General features: G+C 40.1%; 1 protein-coding gene across 1 annotated transcript; it reads right to left on the bottom strand.

The window, feature by feature from the left end:
* Positions 1–14,544: 14,544 nt before the first annotated feature.
* MMP1 (matrix metallopeptidase 1) lies at positions 14,545–20,021 on the bottom strand. The gene is made up of 10 exons (XM_016206717.2): positions 19,923–20,021; positions 19,223–19,467; positions 18,981–19,129; positions 18,627–18,752; positions 17,626–17,781; positions 17,369–17,486; positions 16,603–16,736; positions 15,481–15,643; positions 14,838–14,941; positions 14,545–14,654 (listed from the first exon to the last, which is right to left on the bottom strand). Exons 1-10 carry the CDS (start codon positions 20,019–20,021, stop codon positions 14,545–14,547), a joined length of 1,404 nt encoding a protein of 467 aa, XP_016062203.2.
* Positions 20,022–27,274: the final 7,253 nt, after the last annotated feature.

The raw sequence follows: 27,274 nt of genomic DNA, 5'->3' as shown, positions 1-27,274 counted from the left end.
TAATCCTTTCCTTCACTCGTTCCCTCCGCCCCTCCACCAATTCACAGACTTCTTCTGGTCTGCGCATATCTGGATCATGTTCCTGCATTTCTAATGTGGTTCAGGCATTCTTGCCCAAACCTGTTCTTAGTGCCGCCATGCTACCTTTTGCCTTCTCTCTGTCTCTCCTTCTTTCTCTCTCTGTCTCTGTCTCTAACCCTCTTCTGTGTGTGTGTATGTGTGTGTGTTTTGCTCTGACTCTACCATTTCTCTCTCTCTTACAAACATACTTAACACAAAACTCCTAATATTTGTCCATAGCAAGAAAGAAACATTTATAATTCAAACACATCAAGCATGTTATCATTCAGAATTTTGTTAACGGCTATATATGTTGTGCAATAGTGTTATTTGATGCCTGCATAAGAAAGTGAATAAATCACAGAAAGAGAAAGATACCCCAAATCAAGCAAGGGCATCAATGGCCAATGTCCCCTACTTCAAAAATTTGCTTTACAGCTCAACAAGACAGAATCATTTGCCTCTCTACTTCAAGAGTATCAGTGCCAGATTATGAGCTCCAGAAAAGGGGAGGCATTTCTGCCTTAGACCTTTTTTAGCAGAACTGGACTTTGACCTGAATTATCTAGTTAAATGTTATATGTCTGTGACTTCACATAATTCACTGCATAAGACATGTATTACAGACTTTAAATGACCACAAACTTAGCAGGTTCAGACAACACACATTTACTATTTCAGTTTCTGCGAGACAAGCGTCTGGCCATGGCTTAGCCGGGGTCTCTGCACAGGATCTCAAGGCATTACCTGGAGGCTCAATGGGAGAAATCTGCCTCCAAGCTCCCTCGGGTTGTATTTACTTACTCTGTTTTCTGTCTCATTACCACATCTCGTGGCTATTTGCTGATGAGTCCCAGCCTGTCCACCACCTCAGCATCCCTCTCTCTCCCCAGTGCTAGAATCACTGGATCCCTTCCTGCAGCGGCAGTCATACTTCTTCCAGTTGCCTGGACCAAAGGTAGGAATCACTGAGACACCCACGGCCCCCCATTCTGGGAGCCCTCCCCAGTTCACCATTAGTGCTGGCTTGTCCTAATGTGCAAGGGCGAGCTTGGCAATAGTCCTTGGCTCCAGATTGGGCAACCTGTGGTTTCAGTTTCTTAGAAATGTTTGTGCTGATACCAGCCCAGCCCAAGGCCAAACTTCAGCCGGTGGCTTCCTCCCCCACAACATCAGTCTCCCTTGCGGCTCTGTCATTTCTTTAGTAACAGTTTCGTGATTAATAATAATTATATGTTTATTTGTATTCTCTTCATTTGACATCTTATTCCTACTGGACAAAACGTAACGAGGTCACATCAAATGTGTTTTCCTCACTGCCCTACACATTGTACCCAAGGCCGTGCCTGTCATTTCAGTGAAAGGATAAGAGAGTGAACAGGTTTCTATACCGTCCCTGGTGTGGTGTACAGCATATGACTTAGTGGCGACAAACCTGTCCCATGGTTGGCATCTGCACACCAACTCTCATCACCCAGCAACTGCCAAGTACAACACGGTGACAAGGGAATTCTTTTAATGGGACAGTGAGGATATGAGGAGTTTTGTCCCCGGGGCAGTCAGGGAGCACCACTGAACAAACATTTGGGCTAAAAAAGAGGTGGCTGGATTCCAAGCTAATTTTGTTTCCTCACCTGTAAATGATGACACTGGCAACATGATTTGTGAGGTTTCTAAGCTCCAATATTCTAGAATTCTGTTTCCCTGTTTTGTCCAGAACCAGTCCTACAAGAAAACTACTGACTAAGGTCTTTCTTCCTTAGATGTGTAAGGGACAATTCCAACACCTGGGAAGTAAAAATAAAGATCCTGTTGGTAGAGAGAAGGGGAGAGGGTATGTGAGAGCAATATGCTCCATCCAGGGCATGTGTTCCTACCACACTTACTGGCAGAACATCTGTTAAATGCTCAGTCCACAGTGTCGTCATTGAATTGAAAAGAAATCATTCTAGAAAGTAAGGAACAAGACAAAAATAAAAATCTTTATTAAACAGTAAATGAGACACCCAATAGAGATGCAGTCTCTGTCTACTGCACAGTAGTATTTCTCACTTCTCCTTAATATCTAACAGCAAGTGACGCGGTCCAGATAAATGTTCCTTGCCACGTGACGATGACTGTGAGGCTCATCTTCTTTGGTCACTGCACATGCAGGAAAAATTAACCTTTCTGACCTATAATAAGTTATGTGAAAAAATCATTTTAAATAAACCTGTCTTCTCCGTATCTCATCTAACATAACCAGTCGTTGCTCTTCAATACAAGTGTCACCATCCTGACATTGGGGTCAAACTCAAACTTTGATGATCCGCAGCAGAAACAGAAAAATCCTGTAAATATAAATGAGAAAGATAATGAGGAATTCTCAAATAAATCAAGTTTGCAACACACATAACTCAGTGAGCTAAGAATAAATGGCATTTAAGTGGATACTCTGGGCCAGGCACTGTGCTCAGTGATTTGCATGCTTTATTTCATCTATAGTTATTAAGAAAGTGTAAAGCATTCCCAATGAGAAAAACCCTGAAAATTAGGGAGATACTGTGATTTTCCCAAGGTAACATCTCTAATGAAAGATGGAGGAAGCGTTTCAGCTCATGTGTCCAACTCTAAACCTCTGAAACACTAAATTATACTACCTCCAAGCTGATAAAATTCTAAGATATTTTAAACCCTTAATTTGTTCTCCTCTTTCTTCCCAGCCCCCTCTCCCCACATAGGTCCTAAATCACAGCTTGGGAGAATATTGGACGCAAGAGAATTAGGCCGACGATAAAGTGCACTGGGGATCCGCTTCCCGCTGAGCGAACATTAAGGCTAAGTTAGCTTAGTAACAAGATATCAGCCTCATGAGCATTATGATTGTTAAGCCCTGGCAGCTCCCTCTAATATTGCCTCAGAAAAAGGCCAAGCTTTACTTTCTTATCTGCCCATTTCCAAGAATCAAATCTTACCTATTTTGAGCACATGGGAGGGCTACTATTTATTTACAAATGAATTATTTAATGCAGACAATTGCAGACTGCAACTGAAGGCCAGACTAGGCACCTTGGGGTGGAATATAAGAATGACACCCAGCCGTTAGTAAACCTGGCTCACACTTGGTTGTATGTTTATGCCAATGGTAAATGCTAAGCTGGAGGGAGAATCCTTTGGTTTTATGTGCAGATATAAAACACAGACCTGGAAATTGTTCTAGAAGAACAAAATTTAAATCTAATTTGCATAAATTAGAAAGTCAAAATGTTCAAGAATTTGGAATAAAAAGGCTATATATAAGACTGAATAGTTTGAAAATTTTTTTGATTTCCCAAATCATTTTGATATAAAATGCCCCAACCTTTCCCCACTGGCAAGGAATTGAGGGTCTTCGTACCAAACGCCTGTAATACAGCATCAACCTCTGGCTCAGCTCCTGGGAAGTCATCGGCTGTCTGGGAAGTCACCGGCTGTCAGTCTGGGGAAGCCTTGCTCCATGGACTGGCTCTTTTCATCAAATCTGTGCGAAATGAAAGAAATGTAGCTCAGCATTGTGCAGAGGTCCCATTCCATGCAACATATGATGTAATGTGAATGTTCCAGTGTGGAATCCTGGATAATTCTCAGGTAGCGTAAGGAAGTGTTAAACATTTTTATGACTGCAAAAATATGTGACTTTCCTGCACTTTAAGCTCAGCACATAAAGGAATTTTCTCCAGAAACAAGGACATAACACTATTGTACAGAGGTCCCGTGCATATGCCTGAGGTCGGTTTTATAAGCCTAGACACGTAGAGCTCAAGTGCCTTTCTGCCTGAAATGCATGGAGGCTGTACACATAAGATGCGAAGTGAATTAAATCATTTGTCTAAAAATAAACTTTTTGTTCTCTATCACACTTGCCCTATAAACTTTGCCTCTACAGCCTCTAAGTCAATACATTGCCTCGTATGGTGGCCACTGCATGGACCTCAGTTGGTCTCTCCTGATGTCTTTTTTTTTAAAGGTTTTTATTGATTTTTATCTATTTTTATTTCTATTTACTTTTTGTTAAATCTCACCCCAGTATATTTTTTCCCCAATGATTTTTAGAGAGTGGAAGGAAGGGAGGGAGGGAAAGAGAGAAAGAGAAGAGAGAGAGAGAGAGAGATCAATGTGAGAGAGACACAATGATCGGTTGCCTCCCACACATACCTTGATTGGGACCCGGGATCAAACCTGCAACCCATGTATGCACCCTTGACCAGGAATCGAACCCGCAACCCTTTGGTGCACGTGCTAAAGCTCTAACCACTGAGCAAAACTAGCCAGGGCTAGATGTCTTTTATTGATTTTTTGAGAGAGAGGAAGGGAGAGGCAGAGAGAGAGAGAAACATTGATGCCAGAGCAAAACAGCAATCAGCTGCATCCCGCACGGCCCACTACCGGCGATCGAGCCCACACCCGGGGCATGTGCCATGACTGGGAATTCAACTGGCAACCTTTCAGTCCACGGAGGACGCCCTACCAACCGAGCCACACTGGCTGGGGCTTTCCTGGTGTCATTTGGTGTCTGGATATATGAACCAGTAATCAGCCGCCCTGAGAGCCCTTTATTATATCTGGGAAGCTGAGTAACTATAAGTTGGTCCCCCCATAACCAGAAAGTTTGAAGTGAGAAAAAATTAGAGGGTAAGAGTGAGGGATATCCTTAAGGAAAGAAATAATTTTCTTAATTAATTAGGCTCCATGCAAAGTCATTCCTATTGTGTCTTACCTCCAGTATTTGTTTCTACAAAGAAGTATGTTTTCTCTTCCTTGTCAGAAACAGCTGCGTTGATTTTCCTTATGGTTGGAGGAAAACTGAGGGCGAGGATGTCTCTTGGATCACCTGCTTGCACCTCATTTCCTCTGATGGCCAGAACCTATTTCCTGTTGCAAAAAGAAACCCAAGAAATTGTGAGTGAAGTCTTTTGGTTTTAGAAATTATTTTAGTGCATTACTGTGAAAAAGAGCAAGTCTTGTTTTTAATTCCAACTACTAACCCAATGGCCAGTCCATAGCTGATATTTAATAAATATTTCCTGAATGAGTGAATGAATAAATGAGTGAAAAAAATAAATGGTCCACTGCCCTTTCTGGGTCTTATAGTTATTATTTATAAATAATAGTGCCCAGTCCCAATTATTTCTTATAGTTTCTGGTGACTTCTTAATCTAAATTTATAACCTAGTACTCTTTCTTAAGCTTCACATCAATAAGTCAGTTACTTATTGGACACTTCCCTTGGACATCTCATGGTCACCTCATCCAGTCTGTTCCACTTCCGAATACCTTAGGAGCCCATACAAATCTGAGTGAATTAGGACAGTGCAATTCTATCAGTCTCTCTGCTTTACTTTGTTACATCACCCCTCCCACGCCAGACCTGAATTCCTTCCTCACATCACAGCCAGGTTAACTAATCTAAAATGTCAATCTCAACTGAATGACTTGTGCCTGCCTGAGAAGTTCCAGATACACTTACTTCTGTATAAACACTTCCTTCTGCCTTACAGGCCTTTCTACTCTCTACACACCCAACCTGTCTCCACACAGCAAAGTTCTTCTCTTTTAACACTCATCCTAAGCACCATCTCCTCTCAGAGATCTGTGCTGATCCTAGGTATGGGTCAAGTGCTCCTCCTCTGGGCTCCCATGGTCCCTGGCCTCCCTCAATCCCAGTCCTTAGCATACAGTATGCTGAGGGCTTCATCTCTGCTGCCATCTCCAGGATATGAGCACCTTTTAGTTTCAAACTCCACTAACAAGCGTGGTTCCCAGCACACTGAAACTGATAAATGAATAACTGCCAGGTATATTAATGGATAGGAGCAATACTTTAGAGTTACACAACCCTTTACAATTTCCAATGTAATTTCACGTTATTTCATTTAGACCTCATAAAAATGAGGTCGTTAGAAATATAATTTTTTAAATTCCCCATACAGTTTGAAATTATAAAAATACTCCCAAATAACTTAGGAGTAAAGAAAAAGATTCTTTAATGAACAAAATGAAAACACTGCATATCAGAACTTGTGAGACGAAGCCAAAGCTGGGAAGAAAAGCATTTATAAGCGTAAATGCTTATGTTGGGGGGGAAAAGGTACAAGTTAGTAAGGTAAATATCAAACTTAAGTTATAAAAAATAGTAATTGAATAAATTCAAAGAAAACAAAAATGAAAGAAACAATGATTCAGACAAAAATAATTAAATAGCAAATCAAAATGCAATAGAGATGATTAACAAAGCCAAAAGTTAGTTCTCTGCCAAGACCAGTGAAATTGTCACATATCCTATTTTCCTGTGAAACTGATAAAGAAAAAAAGGTACAAAGGTTCAATATTAGGAATGCAAAAGGAAATGAAACTTTAGCAATAATTAAAATGACAAAAAATAATACTCTGAAAATTTTATAACAGTTGATTTGAAAGCAGAATATATTGACAAATTCCTCGAAAAAATATGTTTACAAAATTAACTCAAGAAATAGAAGCTCAGCCCAGCCGGGCGTGGCTCAGTGGTTGAGCATCAACCTAGGATCCAGGAGATAGGGGTTCAATTCCCGGTCAGGGCACATGCCCGGGTTGCGGGCTCGATCAATGACTCTCTCATCATTGATGTTTCTATCTCTCTCTCTCCCTCTCCTTTCCTCTCTCTGAAATCAATAAAGATATATTTTTTAAGAAGACAAGAAATAGAAGCTCAAATAGCATATAACATTTTGAATGGATATTATGGATTTCAGAATGAATGATATGTTTCTAGTAACCACTTCCTGCAAGCTTCTTGAATGGAAATAAATCAAATTGCATATTGGGCTGAAATGTTCCTCCTACTTTTTTCTTCTTTTCTGCTTTTAAAAAATCTTCTTGTCCCCTTTACCTCAACCCCACATACAGAGGAAGAGGTAGATTGAGACCCTTAGTGAAGAATGATCTCCAATCCCCCCCTTCTAACCACTCACCTCTGCTCGTGAGTAGTATCTCTCTCTCCTTCATTCCTCATCCACCTATAGCTTTTTACATAGTAAGTCTGCAATAATTTTTATCAGATTAACCTATTACTATTGAGGTCCCTAAAATTCCTGTCGTATAGAATTATATTTTTTTCTTCACTAAAGATAAATTAACTCTACCATACCTGAATTGTGTAATTTCAATGTGATGGGAGACTAAATTAATGAGCGTGAAGGAATGATCCCCTGGGCACCACCCACCACTTCTACCTCACCTGAGGTAGGCTGAACAGGGTAGGATTTCTAGGCTCTGAGATATCCAAGCTATGGCCTGAGCCAGCCAGGTCAACCGGTGGCTTAGTGCAGCTGAGAAGTTCACCATAGTGAACTATGGTGGAGTGAAGTAGGCATCAGCTTGAAAATTAGAGGGGCTGGGTGGGTGGTGGCACTGACCACCAGACCCGGAGAAAGTCAGCTGGACTTTGAGCAAGTATATATTTTCCCTGAGCAGTTATTTTACCATCTATAAAAATGGGATGATGTAACCTCATTCACAGGGTTATGCTGGGAACATACTGTAGGATCTTACGCACTGTTGTATCTTTACTAGACAAAGCTCGTCGGCCTGACAAATCTATGGCAATTCTCTCAGTCACTTACTTGGCAAACTCTGAGATGCCTCATCTTTGTTTGAGTCATGATTTTATTGGTGTTGGCAGATCCTGTTGATGGGTCTTATTATGTGGTAAGAACACAATGAAAGTTCATGTTGTAGGAGCTGTGATTACAATGGGCTAATCACCAAGTACTTGTCTCATGGGAGTGATGGTCTGTTAACTTACCCTATATTAAACCTTCACACCTGGAGAAAATTAATGGTTTGAGGCCAGAGGAGTCCTACGTTTGTCTTTAAGTAATCGATTACTTATTAAACTTCCTGGAATATGTATATGGTCAGGCAATTTCCTTAAAGCGAGATGAAACATTGCCAGGTATACAACTGCTACTGTATGCCAGGTCCTAAATGTGTGTTATTTCTAATCTTTATAACAGCTCAGCAGGGTAGAGATTAGGATCAGAAAAAATAAGTAATAAACTAAAGGTCAGCCGGCTAACTTACTTAATAAGACATTACTCAGAATCCTAATTAGTATAACTTACGTTTATCTAAAACCTCTTGCCTTAAACATTGGCTCTCCTCCAGCATTTTTCTCTCATGTTTTTACACTCTGTTTGTTTGTGTGTTTTTTCTCATTCTTTAAACTTTCCCATGAACTTGCCTTCAACTTACCTCCTTACCTTCTGTTTGGTGTTTTTTCCCCCCGACTATCTGATCTGACTTTTTCAGAGGAGATCTGTGTCTACCTGCTTTGTCACCTGTGGCTCTTGGCCTGGGTTGCTCAGATATTGCTCAGATGGAACATTTGTCTACAGTCCCTCACATCCTGTAACTATGACTGAGAAATGTGTAACAGCTGCTTATTTATAAGTGGTCCAATTCTTGGGAAAACTGGTTAGCTATCAATTTTCAACAGCAAACAACCTCTGATAGTAGGATTGTAGATATATGAACATGATCCTAGGTCAGCTGGGCCATGATACTAATAACAATACTTTGCAACATCTTGTTTCTTTGGAAACTCTTGATTTTATTACAGATTTAATTATTCTGCTAAGTCACAGACTGAGAACAAGTGAGAAGTCCATCTCATTTCCTATGCCTTTAATACCAACTTGACTGCTTCAGAATGGCAATCCAGTTTATTTCTGAAGTTTTACTCATTGTATTTTCATCATAGTAATTTAGCTAAATATTTTAGGTCACCAGTGCTTGCCATGAAAAAGACTATCTGCTAAAGGAAGCCAAGTATCAAAGTAAGGGTTAGACATATTTCAGAAATGTGGCTTCAGTGTTTGTTATAAATATTAGGAAGCATTGTAACATAATTAAAATATTACAACATAAATAGTCATTATTAATAATAGTTGGATACATAAAATAATGTTACTACATTTTCAGTTTGGCTCAGAGTTCTTTATTGGGTGAGTTCATTGGTAGGGTAGACTTTTTGGTGGAGAGAAGCTTGTAATCCTGATGTAGAATTCTGGCTTTAGGAAGATGTGGGAAGGAAATAAATTGTCTTTTATTTAATATTTTATCTATGGCAGGCTCTGTGCTAGGTGACTGAGCCTTGTCCATCTTCATGACAACCAGTTATTATATTCCCTGTATCACAGATAGGGAACTGAAATTCAGAGAGGTCAAATCATTTGCTTAGGATCACAAAGAGTAGAGTCACAAAGCAGAGAACAACTGCCATTGTGGGTCAATGAAACACCAGTGTGTCTCCTCACTAGTGTGTTCCTTATAGGCTCAGTAAGGGAGTGTCCTCTGGGCCTCCCCAGGGAGCAGATTCCAGTGATGGGTTCTCTAAACTCATGTAATATAATCATTCTAAGGTTTTCATTTCCATATGTCCTCTGACTCCTTCTATAATACCATGCCACAGAAGTTGTGGCATCTCTATCTCATATACTACAAGACATCATTGTACCCAAAATTTGAGAATATCAGTAGGGTATCCAATGAACTCCTGGTTTCCTTGCCAGAGTATCACTTCTCTAGTCATGAATGAGTGCAACATGTTAATAAATTCTTCCCTGTCCAGCCTTGTATTCCTCCACCCCAGTTCAATGCCTTTAAGATACAGTCCTACACATGCTCTCTGTTAAAGGGACAGGTCTTTGAATTCCTTTGGTTTGTAAGTGATTTGCTGTTGTAGCTAGAATTTGAACTGGGCTGAGACCTGGCCTTAGCTATTTGCCAAAAAATAATGATGGGTGAGGGGAAACAACTGGGAGGAGTTAATATCTTGATAAGTATTGACTTAGAGGTTTTTGTTGATTCTCTGTGCAATGGAGGTTGCATTCCTCTGGCAAGAGCGATATACTACTTTTGCCCATCTGGAACTTTCAGGGAATTTAGGTATTCAAGATTTTTAGGTTTGTGCACCCCATTATTCCAGCTTGAAAGTGTCTAACTTTGCAATTAGATTTGGGTCTGATTTTCAGCACTATCTATAATAGATACAGGATGTCCTTAAATGTCGCCGTTAATGTCTGTTGGCTTTCACGGTGTGTCTTGAGTTAATATTTGGTTGTCCTAAACCCATTACTTTCTTCTATCAAATTCCCAGAGCAGTTAACCAGCCAACTTTACAGTTATAATTACCATTCCTCTCATACTGTTAAAGTGTCACCACCGCCTGACTACTCAACACCTCACCACTCACTTTTATCTCTTCACAATCAACCACAAGTGAGAGTCTTAGTAACTGTGATGTCACTACAGAACAAAGATTATCACTACCCCACATGCAACATAAATTATCTTAATCTGATATTCCTAGAAAGCAAAGTCTCGGACAAATTTTAAGTGTAAGCACCTACTGAGACATATCATCCAGAGGATGAGAGTCAGGGAGAGCAAAGCAGGGAAACTGGGAGAGACAAACAAAGATGAACTATCAACTGGACAGAGATATTGTTGGGGCAGAGATGCTGATCATGCTCTGTTGACTGTGATTGTGAAAGGGGGGGCAGTTAATAGGAATAGGACCATAGTTGTTTAATGATTATTTACCTTACTAACTACAGATAAGAAGTTTTCCTACAGACCCTGGAAAACTGGAGGATGTGCTGCAAGAAGGAAAACAGAGCTGTAAAAAGATGAGACACCTTGGGGCCTGGATGGGTCCATTGCTCAGAAAATAAAGTGTTCTTTGAGAACAGACAAAGGACAGGATGCTCTTTGATTTGGTTGCTGTGCTTGGAGCCTGACTTCCCCTCTGGGAGTTTACCTCAGGAAGGCTGACTATTCTCAGGTTCCAGGAACTGGCAGAATTGGGTTTTAATGCCATTGAAAATTAACTACCTTGTTATCAGACTTCAAGATCCTGGAAGGAGACACACGGAGCACAGACCTTGCAGCCATCCTTCCATGCCCTCCTCTCCCTACCTTCCCCCTTGCTTGCAACCCTATATAAACAGCCAGGTAATAAGGGAAGGGCAGAGCAGATTTTATGTGGAAAAATCCCACTGCTCTCCCATTTGCCAGCAATAATGGAATAAACGCTTATATTTGATTCAACCTTGTCTCTGCTTAATTGGCTGAAGTAGGAACAGGCAGCCCAGACCCATTGTGTCTGGTTTCAGTATGAGAAATATGATGCTCAGTGTGGGACTGAAGACCCACTTGGAATATGTTTTAGAGGCATACTTCTGAAGAAAGAAAAGGGAGAGCATTTATCCACTCATTCCTCTCACGTTGGTAAACATTTGCTCCACAAAGGATTACTTTTCTCACTTGTAGGTTGAATATATTTGACTATGAGAGTCCCACAGCAGAGCCTGATGCAACATCAACAGAAAAGGCAGAAAAGTCGTACAGCAGGGAGCCAGAAGCCCACTGCAAGGGGCCTGACAAGAACAGCTGTAGTCTAGAGGCTGATTTAGAACCTTTGAAGGACCAGTCACCACTGCTGTGGTTGGGATATAAGACAGAAGAGGCCAAGGAAGAATCTGAAGAGGTGACTGATAATCTCTGTGACTCAACAACGGAACTCTTAGGAATATAATCAGCAGAAATGCCTACAGATGTGCAGCATTATTTATAAAAACCCTCAAATAAGAGCAACCCAAAGCCCATCACCAGTGGGTAAAGTGAACAAGCATAATGTTGGGCACAATAAGGGCACATCAAAGAGAATATAGACTTGATTCAATTTAGCTCAAGAATAGACAAATTTAATCTAAGACATTACATGTCAAATAGTGGTTACTATTGGGAAATAGAGCCTGTGCAGTGGATGCTCCTGGGGCTATTCTCCAGATCTTCTTTAGCACCCTTGCATCCATCCTCCTGGCTACTGTGAAGGCTGGTGTTCCTGGTGCCTTTGTCAGACAGGAACTATCTTGCCTGGGAGCTATGCCCCTCCCCTCAAAACCAGACCTCAACTGATGACTAATTGACACAGGAATACAAAAGGCTCATTCCTTTGCCTTTAGGTGGGACTGTGATTCAATTTTTGCTCCAGAGCTCCTTGTTCATGAGATCAGAGCAACCTCTGAGGCCACATACTTTACCATTCTTTAGCATTTCCCTCCTCTAAAATGATCCCTCCACTCCTCTTCTCCTGTGAGCACTTCTCCCCCATGACCACAATGAAGAATTCCCATTTCAGGCTCTGATTCTGGTGAACTAAGCTAACAGAGCTGAGCATCAATGAGAGGAACTCGAGGGGGGCCTGCTGTGGTGCTAGTAGTGTTTTATTTATTTAGCTGGTGAAGAGTAACATGGGTTGCTGACTTTGTGATAACTCATTGATATAAACATTTATGACATATGCATTTTTCTGCATTCATGTTATGCATCAATATAAAAATGTTGCCTAGAGAGAGAGAGACTTGGCAAAAGGAGGGATTACTTGGCTCTCCAAATTCTTGAGTTGAAATTGCCTTCCTCAGAATCATGAGCACCTCAAAATATTCTCAAGACTCTGTATGTACTTGGAGAGTCTGTGAGCACCTGAGCAACTTGAAATTCATGGGGCTGGCAGCTACCTGCAAGACTCCTACATATATTAACATCCTCTCAAGTTAGGCATGAAAGACTAGAAAGTGCTTGTTTAGAAAACTAGATTATGCAGCTTTATCTAAATCTAAAATTTTATGTAGACCCAAAAGGAGCCACATATTAAACCTGACAAGCTCAAGGAAGGCCTGCATAGCAACCTTACAAACTCAGAGGCCTAAAGTAACCACATAGGATGGTCTGAAATTAAAACTTTCTAGCTAAAAGAAGTTCATGGTGGGTAGTCAGATCCTAGGGTGGGAGTAAATCTTTACCTAAATTGAGCCTGTCTGTTGTCTTTTATGCATCTATGGTAACATAACTGATAACAGTACTGTTGGAATATTAAAGTAATTTCCTGAGACCCCTCAAAGCACAACCACCGCGCCAGAGCAGAGACCACAAATCCCCTCATTTTTATTATCATCATATTAATTGTTAACTATTCCATACCCATCTAAGAGAAGTACGTGTCTTCATTTTACATTTTATCCAATCTTAGAGATTTCCCTGCTTTGCTTTCTCTTGCCTCCCTAATCTATCACCAATGGATTTCATGTAACTCTCTTATGTCTTCTCCTTTGATTCTAATGTATAAAATAAGGTGAAAAACTTATTGCTCCATTCTCTGTAGCATTATCTCAGTTTGTTCAGATTTTGCTTCCCACACTTGTTGTCAGTTTGGATCAAATAAACTCATAAAAATTCTTACAAGTTTGGATATTTCTTACTTTGACACCTAGGAGCTTAGCACAATAAAAGACTAATTCTTAAGCAAAGTCTATTGAAGTCTGGGGTAACTGTTTGGAGTCATGGCCCAGGAATTCAGGCTTCTTCCGTCTTGTGGAAATTCTCTCAAGACAGGCTTCTAAAATCAGCACAGCAGGGTGGGGAGACCACTGGAGAAATGTACACCAGCAATCAAATGTTTCCATCTGGAAGTGATAGTGATATTGGTCTCTTCTGGGCACAATCTACTGGCCAGGACTAGTCAGATGTCACTGCCCACCCCATCCCTACCCCCACAACTGAGGAAGTTGGACTGTGGGAGAACATAACCCTCCTGTGTGCCCAGAAGAAGACAGAAGAAAGTACCCTTTGAAAATTCTACCATGCTGTTACTGCTTTTACCTAAAATTAATTTTGGAATCCTTATATGGGAAATGAAACATAGACTTTCCCTCCCCCTTCTAAATGATGTAAATTCCATGAGAATGAATAATATTTGAACTTTTGTATTTCTTAATTTTCCACATGAATATTTTGCACAGTCGTCTACTTCCCATTTCAAATTTGAAAATTAAGCTCTGTAAGTGTGGCTTTATAATCAGGTAATAAAAGTATTATAACTTAAATGTAATAGAAAGTTTATAAAACAGCACAGACAAGGATGGCTTTATTCCAAACATAAAGCATTTTATTTTCTGTAACAAAAGTTGTCCCTTGCATTTCAGGGTGATATTAGCTAGTGGCTGCGTGTATGTCCTTGAACTGCTTTTTCTCTGTGAAGACTTGTATCTCTGTCTCTTTCTCTCTTGAGAGATGTTCAACACTGGGGCTGCTCCCCGGGTTTAATGTCAGAGTCTTATACTTTGAAAAGGAGCTTTTGTCTTTGCAAAACTGGCCCATGTGTATCGATAAGTTATGAACTTGACCTTTCTTAGCACTCATTTGTGGAACTAAATTATAACAGTACATAAAACATTGCATTCTAAATCATGCAAAATGAGGTAAAAATAAAATTATACTTAATAGCCCTGTATTTTTAATATATATATATATATATATATATATATATATATATATATATATATATATATATATGGCTCTTTAGGAAAATTCCTTCTGTGGGCTCTCAAAATATATTTTTTTGTTCAACATTGAAATAGTTGGTCAATTTTGTCTACAGTTGAACCAGCTATTAGCTTTCAGCAGAGTCAAAATTCTCTTCGTTTTAGGATCAAATTTGTACTGCCTTGTTCCATGGAAGAAATAGAAAAATCCTAGAACAAAACAAAAGAGACTTATTACATTATACAAGTAATTTCTAGGTTTAACTTGAATCCTTGAAAAACCCAAGTCATTTGTGAGAACACACTTTTTTTTTTTTCATTTGCTGTTCTAAGTAATAACACTATGCTATTCTATGGCAACAAAGTAGAGGAAATACATATATATTTACTTACCGTCTTTCTGGAAAACAGCATCAACCTTGCTGCCAATTCCAGGGAAGATAGCTGCTATTGATTTGGGATAACCTGCATCCATTGATTGTTTGTATTCATCATACCTAGGCCAGAAATAATTAGTGTCATAACCATTTGTTAAACATGTAGCCTTCTCAAAACCACTACAGGGCATTCACCAACAGGAATACAATAACTTTTAGTCCTGTATATCATGTGTACGAAGGGGGTGGTGTGGGATGAGTGAGGTAGGATGTCGGGTAGACTAGAACATTTATAAGGCCCCTCTGAACTCTAGCATCTAAATCTAATTTTCCAATTGGTGCCACACAATGTTCCATTAAGGTATAATGTGACTACAGATAAGTTCCTGTTGGCTGAAGTAGCTCTATAAAGATGAATGCCCCCCATTTTTATGGTCTTCTTTTTCAAATTCAGACCCAAGTGCTCCCTGGATTGCTGGGAAAGGTACTGCATGATGATTATTGATCAAAACACTTGGATGCTGGACTGGCTACAGCCATTCATTGAAAAGGCAGCTAGCCAATGCATTATGAGAATCTTTTGTAAATGGTTCCATTTAGAACATTCTTTCTATGTAGAGAAATCTGGTGCCTCAACTTTTTCCACACTCAGTCTTTACCTCCAGATCTTGTTAGCAACAAAAAAGTATGTTTTCCCAGTATCTTCCTCAAAAACAGCAGCATCAATATTCTTCACGCTTCTAGGGAAGCCAAAGGAGCTGTAGATGTCCTTGGGGTATCCGGGCAGCATTTGTTCCCCTTGAGCAGCCCAGTACTTATTACCTGCCAATCACAAAACAGTGATGAAAACCTTACCCAAGCACCAGTAGACAGTGAGCAGATTTCCAGCTAAGTTGGTCTCATAGACTAGAGCATTGTCCTGGCTACACATTAGAATTAACTAGGGAGGTGGTTAAAAATACCAATGTTAGTATCCCACCACAAACAAATTAAATCAGTATATTTTTTAAAGTTTTCTAGATCATTCTAATATGCAGCATCTTTGAAAATGACTGGTTTATGGGGTTGGGGACTTCTATGCAAAGTCAGATATTCAAATAACTAAAGAATTCATGATGCCACCTCAGGGATAGTCAATTCATGGTAATTCAGGGCTTCTCATACTTTAATGCACATACATATTACCTGGGAAGCTTGTTAAAATTCAAGGAGGTCTGGAGTGAGATCCAACAACATGAATGGACCTTGAGAGCATTAGGCTGAGTGAGATTCTGTATGTCTAACAAACTCTCTAGGTGATGTTAGTGTTGTAGGTCACTCTAAGGATCACCCTTTGATAGCAAGGCTGCAGCATCCCTATCTGGCTGCCCAACAGGGGGCTTTCCTCTCTGAGGAGAGTTATTTATATTAAAATAGCTTCAGAACATCACACAACTCAAATGCTTCTGTTGCATCCCCTCTACAGTATTGGTCCAAGTCTCTCAATTTCATTTCTCAGCATCCCCAGGAATGTAGAGAGGGCTTAAAATACATAAATAGTATTCCCAGAAAACAATTTCATAAGTCTAGATTCATAAACAGGCCAGAAAATTTATATCTCCAGTCACATGCCTCTTATTTAAAATTACTCGGAAATGCACTATGCAATTCTTAATTAAAGTGATGGACTACCATTGATTTGGTGAGACTTAGATTTTTAAAATTCCATGGAGATAAAGGAGCTCTCTTATATCTCAGCCAATGAAAAAATAATTAATTCATAAAATAATTGGAAGCATTACCTTTGAAAAAACGGACTTCATCTCTATCAGCAAACTCATAAGCGGCTTGAAGTCCATTTGGCAGATTTGGCCAGAAAGTAGTGATGAAATTGAGCTCAGGTTCCGGGTAGTAAGAATTTATGCGCATGTAGAACCTGGTTTGAAAAAGAGAAAACAAAGTTTTGACCTAATCTATAGCAAGTTCTGGCTGACATCCAGCTCCTTCTTACTGCTGGCACCAGTGGTGTGCTGGTAAATGTTTAACACCTGGCTCTCCAAGGTGAGGGTGTAGGGGAGTCCCGGTTTGTAGCATTTGGTTATTTCCAGGTTGGAAATACTCCACCATGGCAGACTTCAAGAGATTTGCAGTAGCACACCATTGTGTAGTATTTCTACCACACAAATACATTAGGCATAGACAACCACAAGAACATAAGTAAACAGTAAAATGGAGTAAAATAATTATGAAGGGGTGAGGGTTTTTTTGTGTTTTTTTTTTAATCCTCACTGAAGGATATGTTTATTGATTTTAGAGAGAGGAAGGAAGAGAGAGAGGAACGTCATGTGAGAGAGAAACATTGATGGGTTGCCTCTGGAATACATTTGGGAAAATGAAGTTGTTATAAGTTCATTAGGTTTTGCCAATGTAAGGAAGTGCTACCACATAATTATGTATGTCAACAAATGTAAGATAAGCAACATGTGAGGCATAGTTGTGGCCCATATGGATCCATAGTAATGAGTTGTTGTTATTACAAACACCAAACGAGAAGAATTGATGTCTTACCTGTCTTTGAAGAACATCACTTCTCCCCGAATCGTAGTTATAGCATCAAAGGTTAGCTTGCTATCACACGCTTGTGGGGTTTGTGGGCCCATTGGCTGGATCGGGTTTTTGGAGGGTCCTAAAGAAAAAAAGAGATCTGGAGTTAGTGCTGCCTGGCTTGGGGAAATGATGTAAACAATGAAAGACAGCTTCTTAAAAGATACAGCGGATGGCTGCTCTAATGGCCCCTTGTCTGTGGTGGGGTTTTTTGTACTCACCATAAATGGCCTGGATACCATTGATGTCATCCTGAGAGAGCTGAACATCACCGCTGAAGATGTAGTTGGGGTACATCAAAGCCCCAATATCAGCAGAATGAGAAAGTCCAAGGGAATGGCCCAATTCATGAGCAGCAACACGATACAAGTTATAATCTAAAAGGACCAATAAATCCATTAGCAATTACTTGAAATGTTTTCAGCTTTAAGATAGTTAACGAAGATGTAATCTACAACTCTACAAGAATTGATGCTCATATTTTCTTCATAGCTTTTTAAAATACATATAAAACATTTTTCCTAAGATGAGAAAATGCATTTATTAATAGTAAAGAGCTGGGTTAAAGCCTAAACTCTATGGTTACACTGATGCAAGAAAAAGGCAAACTCCATCAACTGCGGGTCTAGCACAGATTTGTCAGTCTTGTCAGTGATTAAATGACACGCATTATTTCACAGAGAAGCAAAAGATGTCTACTAACACAAATCGTTTTTCCTATTCATAAAACATACATGCTCAAGGCTGGCAATTTTGTAAAACACGTGCAGCCTCTCCTCCCTTAATTACCACACAATCTTACGATCACTATTGACTTTTGGTGTGTCCTCTAGTGAAAGAAAAAAGAAATGCCCACAGGAAACCATTAGGAATCTCATCATTTCCTTATAGGGATTTTAGGGTGGCCTACTTGTAGCCAAAAGGTGTTGTTATTCACAGAAATATTGGATGTCCCCCCAAAATGTATACACACTTTAACAGCTGATTACTACATTTTGAAAATGAAATGTATTATAACAAACACTGCCTCTGTAATTGTTCAAAGTGTGTATACATTTTGGGGACACACACTATCTTTTTTTACTTTTCTAAGTGTATCATGAATTTTCTAAATGGAAGTAGAAAATATATACTTCCATTAATGCAGTCTTTCCATTAAGTCAACCAATCATTACATGAGTCACAAAGGGGTCAGGGGATTGAGAAAGGTAAGATTACTTACTTCTGAAATCTCTGGTCCATGTTTCATCTTCATCAAAATGAACATCTCCTCCGATACCTTGGCCTGGCTGGAAAGCATGAGCGAGGTTTCTTCCAGGTCCATCAAAGGGAGAGTTGTCACGATGATCTACAAGAAATAGAATTCAACAAATGTCCTGCTTGGTTCTTGTGTGAGGTGATATCGGAGAGCAAGCCTTTGCTTTGCTAAGAGGCCAACAGACTTCCATCCAATGTGATAGAGTTTCCTTCCTTAAGCCTATAAAATCAACATTCCTCTTAAACAAGGAATTCCAGCTGCAAAGCCGGATAGATGTAGGGGCCAGGTGTAGCTCTTTGTGCTACAAGAAGACCTTACCTCCCCTGTAGAAGCCTATCATTATGTCTGCCGGGCCCTCAGAGACCTTGGTGAAGGTCAGGGGTGAGACAGCACTCCAGAGCTGAAAGGCTTTCTGAATGGCATGGTCCACGTCTGCTCTTGGCAAATCTGGTGTGTAATTTTCAATCCTAAAAACAAAGTGAAATAGAGACATAAAGGACCTCACTTCTTATGGCTGTGATGGGAAGTAGCGTTCTCAGGCTGGTGCTCGGCCTGGTTACCTGTAGGTCAGGTGTGTGTTCTCCCACCGAGGGTTCCCCTCGGTGACGACAAACAGAGCCACGTCGGGCACCCCGCATCTGGCCTGCTTCATCACCTCCAGGGTGTCAGCATCTGGCTTCCCGGTCACTTTCAGCCCAAAGAATTCCTGCATTTGCTTCAGTTTTTCAACCACGAGGCTGCTCTTTCTCTGCCTTTCAATCTGTTTCCCATCGCTCCTCAGGTTGTAGTAGCTCTCCAGGTATTGCTGGTGAAAGATCATATTATTGTAACACTGGGTGGGGCATTTTTCTAATCCTTCTAAAGACAGACAGTATGAGGTTTTAGTGAAACAGAGAACAACTTTGAAAGACTGTGTTTAGATTTCATGGTCCTTAGTATCTTTATCATTGGCAGACACTGTAATTTCAGAGCGACATTTCCCTACCGTTAGTTACTATGAAGTCAGAATTACGGCCTGCAGAGCCAAACTGCATGTCGTTCCTTTGGTTTCCTTCTGCCTCCAGCTACAAAAGGGGCATCTATATCTATGCATGGCTAGATATATTTTGGGGGAGAGCGACCCTTCTAACAAAAATATCTCTTTGTAGAAAATCCACCCTTAAATCAACTTCTTTATACTAACTACTGCTACTCTGTTAAGCTGTTGAAAAAATGCAAATAAAGGTTTTTCTATTTTTGGCATTGAAATTCAGCATTTACCTGGACCAGCAGCTCATCATCTTGTGTTTTTAAAGTCCCTGCTGGGAGGCCATGAGACCCCACGGCCCAGAGCAGCAGCAGCAGGGGAAGGCTGTGCATGTTGGCCTCTGTCTTCCTTCTCAGCTAAAGAAACCTGGTGGCTGCCCACCTGCCTGCTGCTCAACATCTCAGTGAGGAAGCTCCCTCTTTATATAGGGAGTCCTTGCTCTTTCAGAAGGCCAGACGTGGTATGACTCACGTTTCATAACATCCTCTTGATTAGCAGTGAGTAGCCTGAGCAGTCATCAGAAATGATGACTCCGAGTAGATTCTTTGAGTTCTCTTGGTGTTGCAATCTTATGATTAACATAAAACAGGACACGTGTGAAGGAGACACACTATATCCCATGTAAACAGTTGTTTTCTTTCATTCGTTTTTATTCTATTTGAGAAAGGCCTTGTTATATAGGACACGGATCACAGAGTATACACCATGACCTCTAAAAACAGGCTTTGCTACTTGATTCTGCCAGTTGTACAGTGATCCGGGTCGTACACACACCTTGCTTCCAGGGCAGAGGGCAGGACTGCTGACATCACATGCTCCATGCTTGTTCAGCACCTGTAGTGACTAAAGTTTATTTAGCTCCACAGACATTCACTTTGGAGTGGTTTTCCTGGCTTCAGAGGAGTTCCCTGCTAAACTGCCTGGTATACTATTTGCGTAGCACCATGGTTTCCCTTAATCTTTATTTGGCCCAGGATTTGAGAACCTTGGCTGAGAAGACCCTTGTTCACAGGTCAGAATGTACCAGGTGAGGCAGGGGCTGGCAAAAAATCAAGTGTGAGTCTGGGGTCTTACTATGAATCATCCTTGCTCCCCTGGATATGAGCACATCTTTGCTCCTTGGGGTTAGGCAGCGATTATTTATTCTTTCATGTATGCATCCACCCATATATTTATGCATTCATCCATTCAAATGATCTTATTTAGCATCTCAGCACCAATTACTATAAGAGAAGCTACTTAATAAACAGACATCTATGGGACAACTTAAGGTGGCTTTAAAAGAAATCTGTATAAAGTCGCACAGATTAGTTTTACCAAAAGCACTGGGATAAGAGAGACCCTGGAGCTGATCTACCTCTAAGTTTCCTGACCTTCATAAATCCTCTTACTGCCATCATAAATCTTTGCCAACACTAGTGCTACCTCTGGTACAATTTTTCGCATTTTTTTTTTTAATTTACTCTAAAAGTTTTGCCTCTTTATAGGCTATCATATCTGTAAAATCATAGGTAGGTGAGCTATTCTTTTTGTATGCACAATTAAAATAAACACATGGCTATGTTATAAAAAACATACACTCATGTATCCATGCTCCACACCCAATTGCCTTGGTGGTATCCATTCTACTCTTGGAGAGAAAAGTCGGTCTAAATCTATTGCTTTCTGCCCAGCCTATGTGGCTCAGTGGTTGAGCATCGACCTAGGATCTAGGAGATGGAGGTTCAATTTCAGGTCAGGGCACATGCCCACGTTTTGGGCTTGATCCCCAGTCGGGCGCGTGCAGGAAGCAGCCAGTCAGTGATTCATCACTGATGTTTCTCTCTCTCTCTCTCTCCCTTCCTCTCTGAAATCAATAAAGACATAGTTTTAAAAAATAAAAATAAAATAAATCTGTAGCTTCCTGCGTTCATGTCCCACGCTCCTTCCTTGAGAGTGTTTAAATGAGACATAAAGTTGAGAAACACTTGCCAGCCTTCCTCGTGGTGTCTCTCGGTGTTTCTCACCTTTCCCATGAGTCAGTTTTGCTTTCTCAGGACTTTTCTCACCTTGCTGACTTCTGTTTTCCTCCCTACACTAAGAACAAGGTCATATGCATATATGTTGCTTCAATACGTGTCGGACTGATATAAAAGAACTTATTTCTTCATTTAACCACAACTTCCTCATCTAAGTGGAATAATATCGGAGTTCAAAATATTACAAGGAACTGGAAGAAGCTCTCACAAAAATGAACTCCTTCCCTTCTCACGAACATCAGGTCGAGGGTGGGGCAGCCACCAAAGAGCACTAGCAATTGAAGTGACCTCAGCACAGTCAAGGAAAAATAGCGAAAGGAGCTCTTTATACTGGAGGTTGAACACAGATTGTGTTTCAAAGTCAAGGAGTGGCTGACACACCCTGGCTATTGGGGAATCTGGTCAGAGTGACAAGGTTGCCCCCAGCTCGAAGGCCTGGAAAACAAGAGTTACCTCAAGAGAACAGTGTTGTGACCATCTGGACTGGGCAAGAAATTATATAAGATATCATCCTGGAAGGGTCTCATAAAATGTTCAATCTGACTAAAGCCTATATATCCTACAGTTTAGAGGTTTTCAAACTTTTAAAAACTACATATATATATTTTTAAATCCCCTTTAGAAAACCAGTTTGTAAACCAGATGAAAGAAGTGCTCAGATGGAAGTGGGAAATGAGCCCTGGGATTCTCACCTACATCACTTCCACTTTGTCCCCAGTCCCCCTTTCTCTACAAAGTCCCCAATTTCTATGGAACAATGAGAGTTCAGTGTCATGGACTAGATCCAAAAAACCATGAATCTAGTCCAGCACCTTGATTTTCCAGATGAAGAAATAAAGAACAAAGGAATTGCCTCCAGGCTCGGGGTCACACTTCTGCATGGGAGGGAGAACATGGTGGGGAAAATTGCAGATAGAACTTGGGCTAACTTCATTTTCTCCTGGCCAGAAAGCATCAAAGTTTCATATCATCCTGAATCTTGAAATCTCCAGTTAGGTATTCATAGCAGAACACGTAACTTCTGGGCTAGGGCTGGTGCGTCATCTATCTGAGAGTGAAAAAGAAAACATGAAAATCTAGAACTAAAAGCTAGGGATTAAATGCTACCCAAATCCTAGCAATGACTGGACTTAGCATAGTTTCCAAGAAGCTCAAAACATGTTGAAATTTTGTTGCTCTTCACATCCAGATGTTTGTCTTTCTCTAGGAGCTTCTTTTTTCTCCATAATCCCCTTTGGGGTGTAATTTTTTGGAAATTATTCCTATACCCTTTACCCACAGGGAGAATAGCAGGTTTAAGAAACTCTCATGATTGTGGCCATGACAGCTGACTGCTGGCTGTTTCCAAACAGGCAAATTGTTTCCTTTCCATGGTTTTCTTGGTTGCCTCATACAGACTGCTCTGTGAAAAGTCTCAAATATGTTTGTATTTTTCCACATTAAATTCAACCCTGGAATTTCTGTCTTGTTTTATACACTTTTAAGACTGGAAAAATCAACATTTTCAATTTTATAATTCAATTTGAGTGTCAGATATATTTTTTATTTCTTTGATCCTGTAAGTCTTGAAACGGCCTTTAGCCAGAAACTTTTAATATTTAATGGTGTTTTGTTTGGGGGGTAACACGAAGGAACTATTTGTCCTACCCAAGCATTATCCCTGCCTATGGCCATGTGGTAGCTTTATGGACAGCCACTGTGTGCCAGACACTTAACAAACACTTTGTACCTATTGGTTACCTCAGTCCTCATGGTTACCCTCCAGCCAGAAACTATTGATGCATCAACCCCAAGTCACCTATTGCCAGGTGTCTGAGTGAGTGACTCCAGCCTACCTCCCAGCAGTCTTCATGGTGCTCCTATCACCAGGCATGAGGCGCATTCTCTGGGTATAGAAATTTTGCCCCCTCTCAACAATACAGAAAATGTGAGACACCAGGCTGGTTACATTAATTCTGTCAAGTCTACAACTTCTCCATGCCAACATCCAGCCTCTAGGGACTGAAAGAATCTTTACCCTACCACTCAGGCACCTTTATTTCCTTCATTAAATTTCAAGAAATTGCTGTTTATAGTAATTGCCTCAACTTAGTAGGTATTTACAAATGACTGTTGAATGAACTAATGAATGAATAAGTCAATGACTAAATAGATACTAAATGATATAAATAAAAGGACCATTTCTCATTAGGCTCAGCTGCCTGCAAAAAGTCTTATGCCCTTGGTTAGATTTTCATTTCTTTTACCTACTCTCCTAAGATTCAAATTATTTAAAATATCATAGAAAGAAACTGGATATGTTCATTGAGTGGAGATTTTGAACGAAGCTCTAAATATTTACTTTTGGCTTTTTGCCTGCCATGCTGTAACCATTTACTCTCTGATTATTTTGAGCATTTTATTGATTTGTTTACCAATAATATTTCCCCATCTGGATAATTTATTAGACACTCTGGAAAATGCTTATAAGAAGCACACCCTTGAGACCAGCCTACAGAATTTTGCAGCTGTAGCTCTCCCCTAAGGAAGTTCAAACCAAGGGCCCTGGTGGAGATAAGGGCTGCTTATACCAAGGCTCAGCTCAGACATGTTGAAACCGTTCTCTCTCAGCCCTCATATCTCTGCATATGGGTTTGAGATATGTGAGGAAGCTCAGGACATCCCTGTAGGATTTTGATAACGTGGCAATGCCCAGAACTATGCCTTGCTTTTTTGGGAGCCTCTGATGTATGTACTGTGCTGCCTTCAGAACTTTCGTGTATGATTCAGGCCTCAAATGATTTTCTATTGCTTCAGAATTTTACTGTGTTTTGGACAAAGTGGAGTGTTCAGTAAGCCCATTAGCCTTTTGCTCAGTTTTTAAAAAATATCTCTCAACTACTCATGCACCTGCTATAATTCATTGCAATGAGAGTGGGGCTGGTCAGCTGATTTTCTGAGTCATTTAACTCTTATGAGTGCTGGGTAAAAGAAATAGCATTTAACATCTACTGGGTCTTGATAACCTTAACGTGCATGACTATTTTATGGTCACAGTAAGCCTATGGAACAGTTCAGGTGTATACTATTATTTCTATTTCATAAATGAAGAAACTGTGCCACCTTCCACGATTAAGTCTTTTGTTCAGGTTGTTCCACTCGCAAGTGGTAGAGACAGAAATTTGAAAATATGTCTTTGATTACAAAATCAGGTGACTCAGCTCTTACTACAAAGCATAAACCATGAAGGTATTTTTATATACATGATGTGAGGATGCTTTTTTAATTTCTAGTAGAAAACTATTGTTCAAACAGCCAGCGAGACAGCATAGTCCCTGTTTGCTGAAGCTGGCGTCTCCTCCTGTGATTTCAACCCTTCTGTCTTCCATGTAAGTGTCTCCTTTGTGTAGATCTTTTCCCTCCTCCTGTGAACACGTCACCTGTGAAACAGGCTGATGGCCACAATGGTAACTACTATCGCAACCCACTGCTCCTCAAGCCTCTCTCTGGTCTTTGCCATCAATCTTATTATGGAAGCTTACGGTGACTTTAACCCTTTGCACTGCACTCTCTTTTTTTTCTTTTTTGTTCAATATTTTATTGTAAATGGACAGGTACAATAAAGGAAAATAAAAGTCACATACTTCTGATGAAAATTAACCTAGTGGAATAAATAAATTCCTTTGATATTTCTTTGGTTTTTGTGTCTAACATGTACACACCATTCATCTGACTATTTTCATTGGTACATTTTTTTCTTTCTTTTTTTTGTAATTAAATTTATTGGGGTAACATTGATTAATAAGATTATATAGGTTTAAGGTGTATAGCTCTGTGTTACACCAACTGTATATTGCATGCACTGTACTCTCATGTTTGCTACTCACTCCCATGACCATATCAAATGGCTTTTTCTCAGATCACGTTCTCACTGAGCCTTTTTGGCATTTGATGCTCAGTCTTGGAAATTCTGTCCTTGGCTTGAGAGTTTCTGCACTTCCTTTTTCTCCCTGTACCTTTCTGGTTATTCCCTCTCCTTTGCTGCCATCTCCTCCTTTCTCTTCTTCTGAATCTAGCCATTCACCAAGGTCTGGCCCCAAGTCTCCATCTCTAATCTCTGGCCACGTTTTCCCCAGGACAGTCTTCTCTATCTACTCCTATAACTTCAGTCAGCATCCTCACAAAAAAATGTCCCTAAACTATGACCCTATTTTTTTCCTGAACTCCCATCTCAGTTTCAGCTGCCCCAAGACATCTCCACCTGGATATATCTGGTATTATTTCCTTTTAAGCCAGAACTCCTATTTCTTTCTTATTTTTTAAAAAATTATCTTTATTGTTAAAAGTATTCCAGATGTCCCCATTTCCCCCCCATTGATCCCCTCCACTCTGCATCCACCCCACCTCTAGGTCTTCCCCATACTATTGCTTGTGTCCATGGGTTACGCATTTATGCACCTAAATTCTTTGATTAATCTCTCCCCACCCACTCACCCACCCCCGCCCTCCCTAAGAGATTTGTCAGTCTGAAGAAGAATTCCTCTTTCTCACGTTCCCCCTTCTTATCTAGCACAGAGCTTCTTAAACCACAGACATGGGGTCAAATCCCAGCTCTGCCAATTACTAGCTAAGTGACCTATGTATTAATGTTCCCATCTAAAAAAATGGAATAATAATAACACCTGCCTTAATGTGTTTTCTGAGACTGAAATAAGATAATACATGTACAAGATATTAGTATAATGGCTGGAACACAGAGAACACACATAAATGTTTATAATTATTTTTATGACTAAAATTCTCAGTGATTTCCATGATCTACCAGGACAGATATAAATGAACTGTAGCCCTGAAGACCCCCTGTGCTCAGGTCTAACAATGACTCCCCAGTCCCACTCCTCCAAACAAACTTATGAAAGGATTACATTGTTTCCAGCTGTGTCTCGCACCTTGTTCCCCTACCTTGTCACATCTTTTATTTCTCCTTAATACAATTCTACCCATTCTTTGAGGTCCAGTTTCAGTGTCACTTCATTCACAATGTTTCCTCTTTCCTCCCTCCGAGAGATAGCCCTGCTTTGAATGATCATAGGCCATTATACTTTCTTAAAGCACTTTTCATATTATACTTACCTTGACTTCACTCTCTTAATGGATGATCACTTGACCAGAAAGGGCTGGTGTTTTATTTTTATTTTTGTATCCGTTTCCACTTTCCAGGGCTTACCAGCTTTGCACAGGTATGATACATAAGGCATTAGGCCACATGCTGGGAATTGCAAAAATAATTAGATACCAAATTTGTTTGTGGGAGTTAATTTTCTTACGAAATGGATATAACCTGATTATTGTATAAATGATCATTTCTTCAAGTAGTTAAAATTTTTATTGATTGATTTTTAGGGGGAGGGAGAGAATGATTTGTTGTTCCACTTATTTCTGCATTCATTGGTTGATTCTTGTATGTGCCCTGACCAGGGATCGAACCCACAACCTTAGCATATCAGGATGACACTCTAATCAACTGAGCTACCTGGCCAGGGATCTTAGGTACAATTTATATTATACAAATGAATATCTACATAGGC

Source organism: Miniopterus natalensis, chromosome 11 (assembly GCF_054644295.1).
Source record: "Miniopterus natalensis isolate mMinNat1 chromosome 11, mMinNat1.hap1, whole genome shotgun sequence".
NCBI lineage: Eukaryota > Metazoa > Chordata > Mammalia > Chiroptera > Miniopteridae > Miniopterus > Miniopterus natalensis.
This window is presented reverse-complemented; position numbering and strand designations above follow the sequence as displayed.

What these genes read in the sequence shown, in the direction of transcription:
- MMP1 (XM_016206717.2), bottom strand. Translation starts at nt 20,021, where the DNA reads ATGCACAGCCTTCCCCTGCTGCTGCTGCTCTGGGCCGTGGGGTCTCAT. An exon ending in ATGATGAGCTGCTGGTCCAG is followed by an intron (nt 19,468 to 19,922) that starts GTAAATGCTGAA and finishes ATCTTTCACCAG; the next exon opens with CAATACCTGGAGAGCTACTA. An exon ending in AACACACACCTGACCTACAG is followed by an intron (nt 19,130 to 19,222) that starts GTAACCAGGCCG and finishes CTTTGTTTTTAG; the next exon opens with GATTGAAAATTACACACCAG.